The sequence below is a fragment of the Mastacembelus armatus genome, chromosome 6 (genome assembly GCF_900324485.2).
Source record: "Mastacembelus armatus chromosome 6, fMasArm1.2, whole genome shotgun sequence".
In the NCBI taxonomy this organism is placed as follows: Eukaryota; Metazoa; Chordata; class Actinopteri; order Synbranchiformes; family Mastacembelidae; genus Mastacembelus; species Mastacembelus armatus.
This window is the reverse complement of record NC_046638.1, coordinates 9,803,989-9,820,966: the sequence shown is the minus strand read 5'-3', so window position 1 is coordinate 9,820,966 and position 16,978 is coordinate 9,803,989. Positions and strand designations below refer to the sequence as shown.

The 16,978-nt window shown below is 38.2% G+C and overlaps 1 protein-coding gene across 1 annotated transcript; it reads right to left on the bottom strand.

Annotated features, from left to right (window-relative positions):
- Positions 1-1,225: 1,225 nt before the first annotated feature.
- Positions 1,226-16,007, bottom strand: stra6 (signaling receptor and transporter of retinol STRA6). Its single transcript, XM_026312385.1, has 18 exons — positions 15,872-16,007; positions 12,760-13,117; positions 11,627-11,693; positions 11,073-11,155; positions 10,059-10,192; positions 9,454-9,620; positions 8,356-8,481; positions 7,612-7,679; positions 6,740-6,819; positions 6,571-6,632; positions 6,095-6,257; positions 5,716-5,791; positions 5,172-5,305; positions 4,581-4,698; positions 4,086-4,187; positions 3,810-3,973; positions 3,067-3,204; positions 1,226-1,952 (listed from the first exon to the last, which is right to left on the bottom strand). Exons 2-18 carry the CDS (start codon positions 12,828-12,830, stop codon positions 1,729-1,731), a joined length of 1,977 nt encoding a protein of 658 aa, XP_026168170.1. The 5' UTR covers positions 12,831-13,117; positions 15,872-16,007; the 3' UTR covers positions 1,226-1,728.
- Positions 16,008-16,978: the final 971 nt, after the last annotated feature.

The window sequence follows — 16,978 nt, the reverse complement described above, 5'->3', positions numbered from 1 at the left end:
CAACGCAGATAGGCTATTTGGTTTAGGTGTTTTTGTTTGCGCCTGTGGCAGCGCGCACAGGAGCGTCCTGCCCACTGTCCTGTTAGTCCACAAGGGAAATTTCACTTTCAGCTGTGTCGTGCTTGACGGGATATCCTAGGTAATTTACCAACAAAATGTTGTTTCACGTTATGTAAGGCTTTAAAAAATGTGCGACTTTAACCTCTAAATCAACGGGTGCTTGCTGTTCTCTCGCGTTTTACAATGAAAATGTCCATGGCATGTCACACCTATTTCCTTGTGTGGTTTTTTTTATTAGTGTAGTCTATAGGACTGTAGATGGTACTGTCAACCTGTGATGTAAAGCCATGTGAACTTAAATTATTCTTTTTTTTTTACGACGGTAAGTTTAAAAGGAGCCTCAACAAAAAAGGGCGCATGTGAGCGTCTGACGGCTTCACTGTCTTGTAATTTGATGCATAGTGAGTTTTTGTGAACTATGTTGTAAAAGGAAACAAGAAACCCCGTGATCTTTGAAGATTTTTTGATATAATTTTATGTAAGTGGAATTAATAAAACCATACAGACAAATTTTCTGGATTTGTCATTAATCCTTTCCCGCATGCAAATTTTAAAATGTTCCAGGCAATAAATTAGAAATTGGCTGCATATTTTCTATATTCACCAGAAATAATAAATAAAACGCACCTAAAGGATGTTCAGGTTTATAACATGCTTTGAAAAACTTTTATTACTTGGTTTATTTTTTCTGCTTTTGATGCTTTTTTTTATTATAGGAGCGCAGTTCGATGACAAACATGATAAAAACAAAGCTTCTCTTTGTCTTCATCTTCTTTTCAGTTCACTACAGTTTACTTTGCATCGCACTGGACCCACAGTTAAGCCACTAAAGCATGAAATATTACAAAACGATACGAACGACTGAAAAAAGGGACCTGAAGACAAATTTCGTTGCAGTTTTATTTTCATAGTAATCGGATGTAAATATTTTAACTTAAAATTCGGCATTTGAAACGTCAATGCAGAGACAAACGATGGTGAACATCATAAAATAGAGGAGATTAATACTAAGTCTCTCAGCAGCAGCAAGTGGTTTTGGAGTTAAATGTCTAAAAATAAATGTCTGGCTTAATTGGTCTTGTAGCTTCTATGGTTATTGTTAATTACACAAAATATGTAGATCTACAAAACAAAACATCTGAAAAGAAAAGAAAATGTTTTACCCTGTCTATGAAAAAGGTTCATTCTGTAAATTCATAAATAGTGAAATCTTCTACATATGAGTACTCTTTGAAGAGTGATTAAGTGGATTATTCTAATAGTAACACTTAGAAAAGCATGTGTGATTAACCTAATGGCTGAAACATAATTCAAACAACTGCTATCCCAAAATAAGCACATAGATGTGCTGAAAATGACATTAGTGTGTTTAAGTGAGAGGTCAGTGCCACACAAGCTTACCTATCAGATTGGAGCTATAGCTCTCATACATACATAAACAAAACAAAAACAAAACATGGGTGACATGAGCCCAAAGTAAAACACACAGTCCCCAGAAGAACAGGAAAGGCTTGGTGAATATGCATGAGGCACTGAGCTATAGGTGCATTTATTTCACCAAATCCAACCACAGCCTATAGTAGGTATGGTCAAATAATATCACTGTAGAATTTGCCCAAAACCAAGAGACAGTTTGCAGCTGATCCCTAAACAGGTTCACATTCATATTCAGTTGCTGCCGGCAGCCTCCGCCTCCTTTATGCTCCTCTCCTTGGTGCTGCGTTTGAGGCTTCCATTCAGAAAGCTCTCTGTGGTCTGATGCTGGAAGTGCTTCCTGGTGCTCACCAGGGAAGGGTTGTTGACCAGAGTGTAGAGGAGCTGCCAGTGCCCATGGGCCCGCTTGGCACTGGACACTTTGTGATGTTTCTTCTCCTGCTGGACCAGTTGAATCCCTGAGGACATTCAGACATCATGGTAGCACTAGAGGTATGTCAATTACAGCTCAAGAACAAATATTTTAAAATTTCAACTGGAATGGAAAAAGACTCTTCTGAAGGCCACTTGGGGTCAGCTAGATACTACAGACAGAGTAATAATAGAAAGCAATCATATTCTAATTGTCTGAGCGTAGTGGAAGCATATTGGACTTGTCATTAACACACTGACAGCTTAAGCCCCTTGGGCTACATGAAAATGAAACAGGCAATTAGTTTAGCTCATCTGTGTAATCATTTACTCCAGATTCATCTCTGAAACACAATAGATAATTTCTAATAATGCATTGTTCTCCACATGGAAACAAGCAACATCTCCCTGCACATTTGTAATCGTACTCATCTGTGATTAGATATCACACAGAGCTGGACTCCACAAAAATAAATGCTCCATTTTTCCTGCTAATTTTTCTCTATAGTGTTTGTTCAGTTGTCACCACATGTGTAGGCGACTATAACTCATCTCCTGTTTGAGTCAGTACCATCAGTGCAGATTAGCAATCAGCCTTACAGTAGCTGCCCACATTTTTGGTATATTACTGCATATATTAGTGAAATAACTTATATAAACATAGGACTAAATTGTCTCTTGTTGACAGAGGCTGGGTGCTCAGGCGACAGTGGGCATGCCATATGGACAGCTGATTAATTTATGACAGATTTGATTGAGACCAGCAGCGGGCAGAACTGTAAATTATTCCACAGAGAAAATTCAATTTATTCTTGACATATTAAATTAGAATCGCTAAGCTTTCATTTCTGCTGCGCATGAAAGACAGTGTTATGATCTGATTATGAGCTACAGTGACCTTCTACTAAATTCTGAACCTGTCTGGGGAAATTTCAAGAAACTATGCTTGGTAACATTTTGTGAAGATTCACATCTTCAGTAGAAAAGAAAAAGGCAGGTGAAAACATTGGTCTTTGGTCTTTTTCTTTGGCCCTATTCATAATAAAAACACCAGCCATATCGTGTAGGTTTTATGAATACAGAGAACAACAGTAACAAGTCATTGTGCAATCGTCATTTGGTAGAGTATTGGTGATGTGGACTGAGTTTTGTGCTACACACCCTCTTCAGCATCCCGCGACCTTTGTGTGGCATTGTTCTCCTGGCCCATGGACTGCAGCAGCATCCCGCAGAAGGCCTTCATCACAGGGTGGGACTGGTTCACCTCAATCTTCAGATAATGAGCATAGCAGCGGTAGGCTGCCGACAGACACAGGGAGGGGGGATGACTGACTGGGCAAAAGCAATAAACGCATACGACTGCACCCCATGTTGGCTTTGAGGCAATCACACATAATGGTCACACAATCACACCTCTTTCTGTTTTTTTTTTTGAACCACCTGCTTTTCCTGACAACAGATGCAGCCGTTTCAGAGATCACTGTGCAATTAGCAACCCTTGCACTGCACAGAATACAGATATCATACAAACTGCAGTGAGCTGCTTGCAGGGCAAAGTCAATAGGATATGCATATCTGGCCTTTAAGTGGAATCAGTAAAAGGGCATTTGCTCATAGAAAATTGCTTCTCTTAAAGCGGTTCACAGAGAGAAAGAAAAAAGATACAGAGGCATCTGCAAACTAAAAAGCAGGATGTTAATACCAATGAATATGTGAACATTGAGTGTCGAAAAAGGAAAGGAAAAGAAATTGTTGGAACACATTTTGAAACTATCTCTGTAGATGTCTCAGCGAACGTACAGCTATTCATATGAAGATATACTTTTCAATGCAGATGACACTGACCAATGACATTATTGCTGTGTTGATCACCCTTCATACATAATAAAGAATATTTGACTCACCTGGGTCAAATGCTTCCACATTGCGGTTAAGGAGGCTGATATCCATGCGACCCATGTGAACAATGTTGAACAGGGCTGTGATGATAATGCGCCAGAGTGCCAGCAGTACCCCGATCAGAACATTGACAGGAAACAGGAGGTACGTCAGCAGGAATAGGTTACCTCTGTTAGAGAAGACAGAACACATCAAACATACAGTAGGATTACCAGGCAGTATAATACTTAGAAACCACAAAGAAGTGAATATTATAAATAGTAAGAAATAGAGTGATTCACCTGTTGTTCAGGTCTTTCGTGCCTCCTATTTTTTTGATGAAGCAAAACCTGGCAGTGATATGTTGAATCAGCACAGCCAAGATAATCATCAACCAGAAGGGCCTGAAAGGAAAAAGTCAGAAATGGAACAATTTCATGTGGCGATACAAAAAAAAACAGGAAATGGCACAAAAATCATGTTGCAGCTGCTAGTCACAGGAAGTGATGTGAACCAAAGTAATTTCTGTGCAACATTTGCAAAACATGTTGGTGGAGATTGAAAACTTTTCCAGATGCCAAGCTTTTAGCTACAATTACAAACATATCCTCAAGTCCTCATTGACTATGGTAGATGAGTTCATCACATTAAGTTCTAAAGAATTTTCATTGTCGAAATAATAAAATAAACTAAAACAGCAAGTTTTCACATGACAACAGCAATGTTACAGCAAGGATTTCCGCCTTGGTCATATAGTACAAAAAAGCTACATGAGTAACAGATGTGAGGATGCTCACCACATGCTCCACAGAATCTGAAAAAGAATCAGATTCTGTCTGTGCAGGACGGGTATGATAATGAGGAAGATGACGATGAGAAGGCAGAGGAAGAATACCATGGTCTGGACAATCATGCCTGATGTAGGGGAGAGATCAGCGCTTACACCCTTTCCAGCATCTAACAAATCTACACAACTACACACTCAATTCACTTCTCATATCACAATGAGATAGGTTTCTTTGAAACCTCAAAAGACTTGACACATACTCAGATAAGTCAGTTTACTCCTCGAAAAATATATTTATATATACATTACGGAGTGTGACTGGCAAAACTACTAAATATATGGCAGGATTACTGATCGCTTACGAGGGCTATTAGTTGGAATCAGTTCCCAGTTTACCCTGACAGCATGTATGATATGATATCCGAAGTGTTGCATTCATTTGTGCAAAATAAAGTATATGACGTACAAAATCTAAGGTTTAGCACCATTAAAAATGGATGGATCAAAACATCATACAAAGGTCTGAAAGTAAACCAACAGTTTGATTATGGAAACAAGGTAAAATCCCTATTTTCTTGTCATAGTCGGTATGTAGTTGTACCAATGCAGATGTGAGCTGCTGAGAAACTTGTGTATCCCATCCAGCAGACCAGCGCTGGTCGGGAAGCCCTGATACTTCTCTGGCAGTTGTAAACATTATAGATATCTCCTCTGTACAGCCCCTTCAGGTTTGACCTGACAGAAAAAAAACACAAACAAGACAATCATAATCAAGACAATAACCGTTTTATCATTAAAAGTACAAATTACATAGTAAATTGAAGAGGTAATTTAGCATGGAATACAGCTGAAATGCAATTCAATACTCAACTCACAAACCCATTTAGTTTAATACAGTGTAATTTATGGTAATGGAATGGTATTTCATCACTTATCATAATAGCCATTTCCAATTCTAGCAGTGCAACTGCTATTCTCTGTGGATGATTAGTGCTCTTTCATGTTATAATAACTCCTCTGTGAACCATTACATTATAATGAAGGAAGCAGAATGCAAGGCACAGTCAATCCTCGGAAAAAATGAGAAGAGAATAAGAAATATAAGAGAAAGGAGAGCTCCAACAATGTTTTGTTCAGAAACCTACCGATGCAGAACCATGGACCGCATGAGCATAGCCAGGTTGACCAAGCCTGACAGGGTCATCGCTGAGATATAGGACACTGCAAGAAAAAAACACAGCCCATGATTTTTGGGTTATTTATTCTAGTACAATATAAATCATTAACAATTATCTTATCTTATTTTCCAAATATTTTAAACAATGCAGTCAGCAAGCAGCTTAAAAAAATGAAGTACATCTACCGCAGCTTGTATTTGGTGATTTGTAAAAATATGTGCAAAAAAAAAAGCATTAAAAGGAAGGAATGTGATTGAAATGTGATGTGATTGAACTAAATTAAATACATGTATAATCTACATCTCTCACATCACTGGCTAATTTAAGGTTTTGTGGTTTCACTCACCTTCTACACACCATATGTAATAAACCACAATCCTGACCACTTCCTGTTTGTCAGGAGACAGCATGATTTTGAAACCAGCTAAAACGTTGGCGATGTCTTCGTTAACACCCAAACGTGCAGTCTGGAGAGATGGCACCACTATCATGATCAATAGAAGACCAACCTAAAATTTAAAAAAAATTTAAAAATGCAACAGGACGTTTATTCATTACCAGAAAAACTCTTACCAAAGCATCATGGTAATGCAAAGGCTTTGGATGTATCATCAACTTAGTACAAGGCAAATACAGCAACTATACTAATGAAGTAGTGTAACATATAACCACTTAAGCTGTCTCATCAATAGTATGAAGGGACACATAAGCGGCAGTAAAGGTATTACATTTAGCATAAACTTATCATTTTATCATGTTTTATTATGTTATAGTTTTTGTAATATCCATATATTGTAAAGTCTATTAGCAGATAGTAGTTACCTGATACAGGGTTATGAATGACACTACACCAGATATAGCCAAGTTCAGTGGAAAACGGAAAGCTGTTTAAAAAAAAAAGAAAAAAAGAAAATGTGTTATAATATTTTCACTGGGGATATCACATGAATGCATGACCAGACATAAAAAGAGATCAGTATCCCATATTTACCATCCTCTGGTGTATAAATGTATAACTTCACAGCATCGATTATTCTTTGAGGGAGCTTTGGGCTCTCCGTACTTGATGTGCTGAGGTGACAAGTAAAGAGTTAAACATTTAAGTGCTGCATTTTCCATTTTACTTCAATGACTTAAACACATTAATGAAACATCTGTAAATCAATGAACAATTTCTGCCATCATCTTTGAATATTTCAATCAAATAATGTGTAACAGTTCGAGTACAACATGGACTGCTTTAGTTCCTGGTGTTTATTCACCATGACAACATCTGCTTTACATCTTGGTGTTTTGCATTGACTGTGTGGGAAATACTTATAGTAATTTTGATTTTTTTTTTTAATATATTGTAGTTTGCATGTTTCCTTTGTGCCTGTGTGGGCTTTCTCCAGTTACTCCAGCTTCCTCCCACAGTAAAACACATGCAGTTCTCGGGTTAAGTTAACAGGTGCCTCTAAACTGTTGGTGTCAATATGAAAGTAAGTGTCCATCATATTCCAGGGGTTGATCACAATGAGCGTTTCTTTTTTGTTAAGTGAGAAGGGTTCAAAGTTTAAAAATGTAACATCCAGGGCCACCTGCTGATGGTTTGCTGGCACTGAGATGAGTTTAAATCAGACTTCTTCTCTTAAATTCATATAATCTCTACTGTCTGCAATAAAGGCTTACAACACCCCAATAGATTCCTTAAAAAATTATAACATCCATCAAAACAAGTTACATGAAACAAAGTTGAGAAAGGGGCTTCTCAGTCAAGAAGGGACAGGTTGTGATGTGCCGTGGTGCAAACGTAGAGATGCCAACAAACAAACACAGCATTGTAACAATGCAGCAAATCTAATAACAAGCTACAATTCTCACCTGATTTTGCTGGGCTTCTTCTTCAGCACTTTCTTCACATACTCTTTATAGTAGCTACTGCTTAGGTCCTAATAGAACAGCAATCATATAAGGAATTAAGTGAGCACATTAGGCAAGAATATTGTGATGAATTTGAATGAACTGATTTAATTTGGGGGCTTAAAATGCATCAGTCAGACCTTCATATTCCTAAATTCCTCTGGAAACATGTGGTATTAGCCACTGTTTACATTTAAAGTCATGCATTCCAGGAGGGGGGGGGGGAAGGAGTGGGGTGGCATGGGGTGGGTTTGGGGGGGGGGGGGGGTGGGTGGATGAGTCAAACTCCAGACAATCGCCTCATGCCAGCTTTGTCACATCTATTCTGAGATTAGCATAAAATAAACAAAGCATTGTGTCCCCTACGTGAAAAAACAAGGCAACCTTTTCATAATCTGATCAAGAACACAACGTAAACCAATTACGTCAAATCTACTTAAAATTATAAGGCTGCTGGCATGCTGTGTTGAACTTCACATTTTCCAGCCTACACTCTTTGATAAGCCCCTTGATTAGCATGCAGCTTACAAAAGTTCCTCACGTTAACAGGGGAGATTTTCTCTTTTCTTTAATAGCTCAGGCATACATGAATGTACACTACTAACCAACACAGCCACTTTTAGCCAATTTGTTTTGTAACCAGGTCAGTTATGGCTAAAAATGCTACACAACCATCCTGAAGCAAGCATACAGATAACAGCGTACCTCTGTAGCATTGTTCTTTTCAGTGCCCTTTAAGCCCTTGAAGAGAAGAAGGGGATACTGGAAACTAAGGAATGCCAAGCAAGCAATCTGGGGCAGACTGGAGAAAAGGGAGTAGTGCTTGTGTATCTGGAAAAAATAAAAGATCACTCTAAATCACTTAGCAACTTGTTTTGGAGCAATACACCAGGAACACATCCTTAAACTGCACAAAAAGTGGCACAACCATTGGACACAATGAGTTAGTGTAGTAGGCATCTGCATATTGGACAAATGGGATCTCGATGCCAGAATTATTACAATTTAGGGGATGGAAAAAACTCTTTATACATAAAGGTACATTGAATGCTTGGATTTAACAGTATGATGTTTTCCATTTTTAGGAATAAATAAATATATTATAAACATACAAAATACTAAATATATTGTGCAAAATTATTCAACTGTCTTTATGTGATTAGGCTTAGTCTTTCAGTTTAGCTCAAATGCTCCTTGAAACATTTGTTGTGCCAGCTCATAGTGGGATAAACTGACAGGCATTGGCGCTTTTAAAAATGTAGACAACCATTAAACCTGGTACTATAAAGCGTCTTTTTAAAATCTTTTTATTGATACACGCTAAACTGATTAACTGTAACAAAACCTCATGATTAAGACCAACAGACAGTGAAACTAATTGTTTTGAGTTTCAGCCATTCATCGCCCAGAAAACCCAGACAACGTGGATGCAATGCAAAGTGTGGGATTGGATGAGATTTAAAGCTTCAGCTATGTGTTCATGAATCCTGCTGAAAAGCCTGGTATTTATCTTTTCAAATCACATCCCTTACACCCAGCAGTAGTGTACAGACAGGCTTTGTTTGGTAATCAATGGCCTTCCAGACCGAAACAAATTAGCTTTGTTTTTGAAATAATCCTGGAAATCTAGACAGATGACACGCAGAGATATATATAATATATATATATAGATATATAGGTATAATATTGAATTAAAACTCCCCAATTTAGACTCTGGATTCCTAAAAAAAATCTATTGTCTCGAACTATGACTTATGAATTAATTGGAACTTAATATTGCATTAAAAAGGGTTCTTTCCTTACCAGAGGTGTTTTGGGACAGTCAATTTTCTGCCAGACCAGAACACCAAAGTGTGTCCATGACAGGAGGCTACCAAGCACATAGCCAACTTTATTATGTAAGGTACCACATGCCAGGAGAGGGTAGTAAAGTGCGGGGTAGTAAAAGACTCCCAGAATCATCCAGTTCTCTGCAAATACAACAAAAGTGTGTGAAGACCCAAAGCATCAAAAAGAATATTTCAATCACTGATTTGTGATTTCTTCAACCATGTGACACAAGGATGCGACTGACAACTAATTCTGCCTTACGTTCACACAGTTTTTAAGAAAATGTATTTAAGATCACACGTTATTGAACAATTAATGCTTCCTCCTCTGCTGAACCTCAAACTATTTAGGGATTGTGTAAAGTGGCAGGGGACCGAGTCAATTATGTAATTTCATTTCAAGAGAAAAAGCTCCTTGTAAAGCTTACCATTAAATTCCTAAGTTAAAAATAGCAGAAACACATGAAAACAAAATAATCCAATTACATAACACAGATATTTAACAAAAAAAAAAAAAAAAAAAAAAAAAGGAGATCGGTATATCTGTTTGATCAAGGAAAAACAAGATGACCTCCTCACGTTTGTCCTGGGAGTCTGTTGTGAAGGGCAGGGGGTTTGGCGATATGACCAGGCCCCATAGTTTGCACAAGAGCACTCCAAACACAGCCACTGCCAGGCCCTTGTGCTGTGTATGGTCCAGGAAGTTGACCGGACTGTGAAATCAAGCGGCAGGTATTTAGAGCTCACATGTTATCAACCTCACATTTGAATGAAACAGTTACTGGGCAGAAATTATGAAACTGAAAAGAATGTTTTCTGCCTACAAATTAATAACTACAGTGTCTAATGTATAAGACACAATGTTAGTCCTTGGCTTTCATTCATATCAGCATAATATGAAAATCAAATCTGAAGCTTAAAACTTGCTTGAGAAAGGAAAATCCATCAGAGTTTTAAACCTTTCATTATTTCAGGCAAGATTGACTGAGCATGAAAGCACTTTTACATTCACACCCAGCTCCAGAAACACACAGTTACACACGGTGACACCAAGAATTTTATCTGACCACAGTTTTATCTGCTGGCTACTGAAGAATCCCACTGAAGAGGATTTGAGGGGTAATTACTCAAGCCAGTTAAACGATAAACTTTGTGCAAATAACTTATATGGTGTTATTATTATGTAAGTTGAAAATGTCTTTGACTTAATCAGAAACCAAAAAGTTGCCTTTTTTAAATTGACAAACCCCTAAATCCAGACTTTGTCAACATCTATTTGATGTAAAGTTCTTAAAAATACCTTGGTAATAGAACCCACCTGCAATATTCATCTCTGATTGCAAATGGACACTGTGATGGATTGTCCTATCTCAACAGCACTGTGTTTGCATGTTTATCTTTAAACAATGCTAAAATAAACAAAAAACATATAGCGACGATATAGGGACTCTACAAATCTTTGAGAAGTAGTCAATAGCAACTCAAATTAAATGCAAGAGGTACCAATGTGGTCCTTCAGGAATAGGTTCTTTCATATTTAACAATGATGTTTACTGTATTTTAAAGAAAACATGAGATAAAACAGAACCTCACCTGAGTAAACCTGAGAGTCCTGTATGTTTGTTGCCCAGCTTTGTGCGCCTGGCTAAGACTGCTAGGATCAGCATGACAACAAGCTAGAGGAGAACACCTCAGTTAGCATCGTTGGCAGAGTTGTGTGTGATGGGCAGCTGTGGACTCACCAGCGTTCAGGAATCAACCTGACTCTTAGGGGATTTCATGCACAAAAGCACCAAACCTTAGTGTCTCTCATTAGTGCCACCCATGGATGTGGTCTGAATAAACTGTTATCAATCAAAATCACTGATCAGTGAAAGTTCAGTGACCTGTCATGACCTGCGACACATTTAGGAAACACAAGGCTGGAAAGAATGCCTGGTTCTAAACAAGGCACCATGGTTCACCTATTTAGAACACATCACAGCAAGAGTACCACATTTATCTAAGCAAGTAAGGCCATTATATAAACATGGCATCCAAACACACATTTTAAGTGCATTATTTAGCAAAACTTGAATGGCAGTGGACATTGCTTGACCTTGCACTTAATAATTTGGCCTTAGAACCAAATGGGAAAGAAAACTTACAGATATCGCTGTAATGCATATGTGGTAGAGTCTGTCATCAGCAGTGGGGTCACATGGAGGGATTATTCTGCAAAAGAAACATAACATTCAAACATGAACAAAAACAAAAAAACTATGTAAAACTCAAGCGTTTTTAGCTGCTGAGCTGACCTACAGTTTACCTCACTAAACCTTTCACACACCACTGTCAGAGCCATTCGTGACTGGAAACCTATAGCTCAAATCCTGCAGCAGAGACTTACATTTAAACAGATTGGTGGTGTGATACGAGAAAATAACGCCTATGATTATGTTCACTAAATGAGCAGGAATGCCTGGCCATGGGGTGGTAATTTCACGAGACTTGTAAATTTAAGGCAATGTCAAAATTCACATTTCCAGAGACAGACATGTGTTTACCAAATCAGAAATATAGCATTTAGACTATGTGACCTTGCTAGTGTATATCAATAGTTTCTATACAAAAGCTTCTCAGACTAAAATTCATTACTCTATAAATCTGCACAATATCCGATTTAATTCCAGCTTAGTTTCTCTGCACAAATGGGACAATGGTATTTCTTTCACTAAAAACCTATTTAAACGTAGGAAACATCCCAAAAGAACTAATTAGAAACATTGCATGCGCCACGTTGCATTGTGGGATTCATCAGCAGCAAAGAATGATGGTGTAAGAGTGTCAGAGTAAGGTTTTTGTTGTTATGTCCAACTTTTCATGCTACATCTACTACATATTCACTAATGGGTGAACTTTTCACCAATGGGTGAAAAATATAGAGTAAAACATTTAAACACTGAACTATTTCGGGTATAATGCACATATTTTGTTCTAGGGATAAAACCTATTTTCCAGTTCAACCAGAATTCTTAGAACATGAATATATGAATGGAAACAAACCACACTTTGACACTAGCTCTGGAAAAGTGTCACCTAATATCTCAGTGAGAGCTGTATCTCACGGCAAACTTGTTCAGACTTACAAAAGTTGGAATAACACTAAAGCATGAAGTCTTATCTTCATGGTAACGTCTGTTTACACAAACAGTAAAAGCATCCTAAATTAAACTTCATGTACAATATTCAGGTCTAAAAGATCTAATCTATAATCCTTAAAAAGTAGGAATGTACTTACTCTGGTTCAATTTTAGATGGCACAGGATCCAAGTCTGGGTACTCATAGTCCAGCAGAGCATCCTTATCCATTGTACTTTTTCTATTTCAGATCCAAAATATTTAAGCACAGGCTGTAGTTTCTCACAGCTCAAATCCCAAATTGAAAGTTGGACTGTGCTGCTGAGTTGTCCTTGGTTCTTTGTGTTTGGTCTACGCTCACTGACGCTCTGCTAGCCTCCTTCACAGCCTGTATTCAGGTGTCTTGGTCCCACTGTGGAGTTGAGAGTAATGTGACAAGTCCTGGCTGCAGTGTGCTGCCTCTGCCTCCACCCTGCAAAGGCCCTATTTCAGCTGAGGGTTACCACCACACTGGGAGCCTGGGGAAGAAAGTGAGGGAAGGGGGGTTTGTGTGTGAAAGGAGGGAAGAATGTGGAGATCTGGGCAGCCAATCTGGAAGGCCACCTGCGGGTCACTGGGATTACATCTACTTTTGGACTTCTGACCAGTGACTGAAGGGGTGCAGAACTTTAAAACACCATGTAGGACTGTGTGTGGGTAGTTGTGAGCGATGGGCCTCTATCAGAGTAGAGTTCCATGTTGATAACAGGTAAATTCCCTCCTGCTGTTACTAATTTACATTAGTGAAAGGTTATCAAAATGAAATCTAGATAAAACACCAGTACAATGGGAAGGATGGAAGAAAATGTAAAATTTTCAATGCAGCACGTCATTGTACTTCATACCTCTGCACCTTCGGTTTGATCAGAATCAAGGCTGGGTTCATTCGACCCTGTACATTGTCTTCAACATATAATTAAGATAAAGCCTTAAAAGATCATATTCATGTGGAAGTAGTTTTATAAAGCAGATATCTGCATCTTTTGTCCCCTACACTGGTGTCAAATGATTTTAATACATTGTTTTTAAGAAAAACATGCTTGATCAGAAATATGATGATAGGTAGTTTCCAAATAGTCATGATAGGCATCTACTGATAAATATAATAAGCAAAAGGGAAAAAAAATCTGTTTTCAACGGAGTACATGATATATGAGAATGTAATGAACTGAACAATAGGTACAGTCACACTGCCTAGAGGAAAGAAATTTAATCTAACATTTTCTGTATTTTTTTCATACCTGTGTTGTCTTGTTAGGCACATGAGGCACAAATAATATCCAACAATAAATGTGAACTCCGCTCCACTGTGTGGGAGTCATGGACTTATATAAAGGAGAGCAAACTTCAGGCTATCGGAAAACTAACCTATAGCTTCTCAATGTACATTTTACAGGTATTTCAATCAAAACAGCGACACCAAAGCAAAAACCTGCTGCACTGTTAATTGTCCCATTGTTCTGTTAACCAATAATAATGCCAAACTGATTACTTGATTAATAGATTCAACAAATTAAATAAAAACTACTGATTGTTTGATAATTACTGCAAATGTTTGGTTCAGAACTAAAGAGATTGGTGTGAGCTTGTTTTTATGTCATATGACAGTGCAGCCTTGTTTATCTCAGTGGACCAGGTTGGATCTTGTCCTCAGTGGTGGCCTGACTCCTGACACATAAATCAAAAAGAGATGAATCTCTGTTAAATATTAAATCTCCATGGCATGGTCATGGCAATACATTTTTTTCTGCAACAAGCTGAATAAATCAATAGCAGTTGCATTCACATTTATGTTTACATGCATCACTATGCAAAGAAAAAGGTTGCATGTATCATGTAACAGGTCTGCAGTGCTCTGTTCATTCAGCCACAGTTGGTTGAGACTGAGTCACTTGTGCAACACTGCCTTTATGTCAGCATAAACCCATTATGCTGGAATTGCAGTCGCACAACTTTAGAAGCAACAAATGTCTTTCCTAACAATCCTGAGAAAACTGGTTTCACAAGCATAATAAGCCACCAAATCAAATGTGCTCCTGAAGAAAAAGTAACCCAGCAAATAAAGGGGTCACTGAACAAAGAATGCTTTGAACGGTCGTAATTACATCACAGGGAGGCAGTCTGATTCAGCCAGACACTTCACTTGCATCAGGTTTAGGAAGTTGGCTCAAAAGCCCTTGAGTAGGAAATATATTAAGCAGGAGCCTTGTAAAAACAAACATAACTGCTTTACCAATTTATTAATCCATTTTTAACAACGTAAACAACAGCATCAACTGTGACAAGGCAAGAATTTACAAAGTAACTAGATGGAAATTTAAAATGTTCCTAAAACCCTTCAAAAGACAAAAAAAAAAAAAGAATGAATAAATGAATGAATATAAAATAGGATCAGCTGATTGATTGGGCTGATTTCAGCTCAGCCCTCCATGAACTATAGTGCTGCTAAAACACCGTCTGTTTAGAGTTGTTTTGGGTTATTCTTCATAAGTTCATATATGATTTCATAACCACTATGAGCCCAAATGTCTCCAAATTATAACCATACAATCACTCTTGCTAAAATGTTCATGTGTGTGTTGTTTGTGAGCAGATTAGGTAAAATACATTAGGCTCTACTTTTGTTTTCGACTGTCTAACAGCACCCAGCTGTGACAGGGGAAGACTACTGTCCTTCTTTCCCCAGCTCAGCAGGCTTGACTCGTTTTCTGTGCGCCGCAGCTGCAGCAGGTCGGTCCTCCAGATTTGGTTTCAGGCCTCATGGACACATTTCATGCCTTTGAAGTTGAGCTTGATCTTCTGACAACAAAGAGACTTTCTGCCTAAAACGCAGGCGTAGTCACCTGTGCCTCTTTTCAACTTGTACTGTACTGTCTGCCTCATGCATTATGAGTACATTTTTATTTGCTCACCTTACATGCGGCTTTCAAAGGAAAGATTTATGACAGACTGGCAAGTTTTACAACAACAGATTGTTTTATTGTGATTATATTTTCTAACATCTACACTGTCTAATCAGTTTCATAAACTTTGATGCTAGTGTCTTGCCGACCACGTGCAGGTGTGCAGTTGTTGTCTGGTAGGTCCATTAAAGTCAAAACACAAAAGACTCAAACAGCTGGTTTTGTCAAGTAAGAGTATACATTTTAAATAGGCTGAATAGAGTGCGCATCAGCTGACCACATATTAATTCCTCCCAAACAAAACAAATCCTATTAAAATTAAAATCTTACCTTGTGTTAATCTTGAAGAGCTTCAGATGGCTTCGCTATCCACCACACACCCACTGTGGAAAAGTTCAGTAACTGCATAAACAAAACAATCTTAAGAGCACCCTTTTTTTTCCTACACACCTCATGCGGTGCCTGGGTGGGACTTTGAACTGTTTGACCTTAACTGGTGTGAATATTATGAAAGTGCTGTTGTATGCAAACTGAGGAAAGGCTGTTGTGAAACATGTAGAGTTGACTATGTGGTCAGCATTGAAGTAGTCTGACCTTTTCATAATTGAATCATAAGAAAGAAAATCCTTTGTCATTGGGTCATTAGCTTTGGCTGACGTTTTTGACATCCAGCTGGGTTTTTTTGCTCTGTTGACACTGATTCAATGATTCATCTTCAGAGCAATGAGTTACTGTATATTGTGACAGATTTCTGACTTTACAGCAGTTTTGTCACAAATCAGGGGAGTCCCATCCAGTTGGACGGGAAGCAGGCTGAGGTGGTGACTGTGAAAATCAAGTAACAGGGACATGCTGGTACTTTACTCATTCAGTTCTGAATGCACTGATACCAGCCTGCATAAGGTGTACATTTGCACAATAAGATTAATTTGACTATGTGTTTTTTTTTATTTGTCTCATGTTTTTGTAAGTACAAGAACTAGGATGTTCACTTGTAGGTCAAGGCTGTGCTTAGGGAGATAAGTTCTCTCCAAGTACATACAAGTACATACAGTCCTAGGGATACCACAGAACCAACGATTGTCCATTGTCTTTCACTGCACTATCACTGACTTATTAAAGACAATGATAGTGCAGAGAGAGATACTGTCTTTATTGACCTCATAAACTACACTCTGGGCTATATAAACACCTGTTCTGGTTTGCAAGACTAACATGAGCTATATTTTAGTGTGCATTTCACACTTACATCGCTGGTAAATGTGGCCTTTTAATTTGGATTCAAGAACTGTTTGTTATTCTTGTCTTGTTTAGATCCCTGCTACTGACACTGACATAGAAATGAAAGCTATTTCTGCATTCATAGATTCCTGACTTCCAGAGTCCAGTCATCCACACACTAGGCAAAGATAACCTTCCAGTGACCTTTCCATGAAA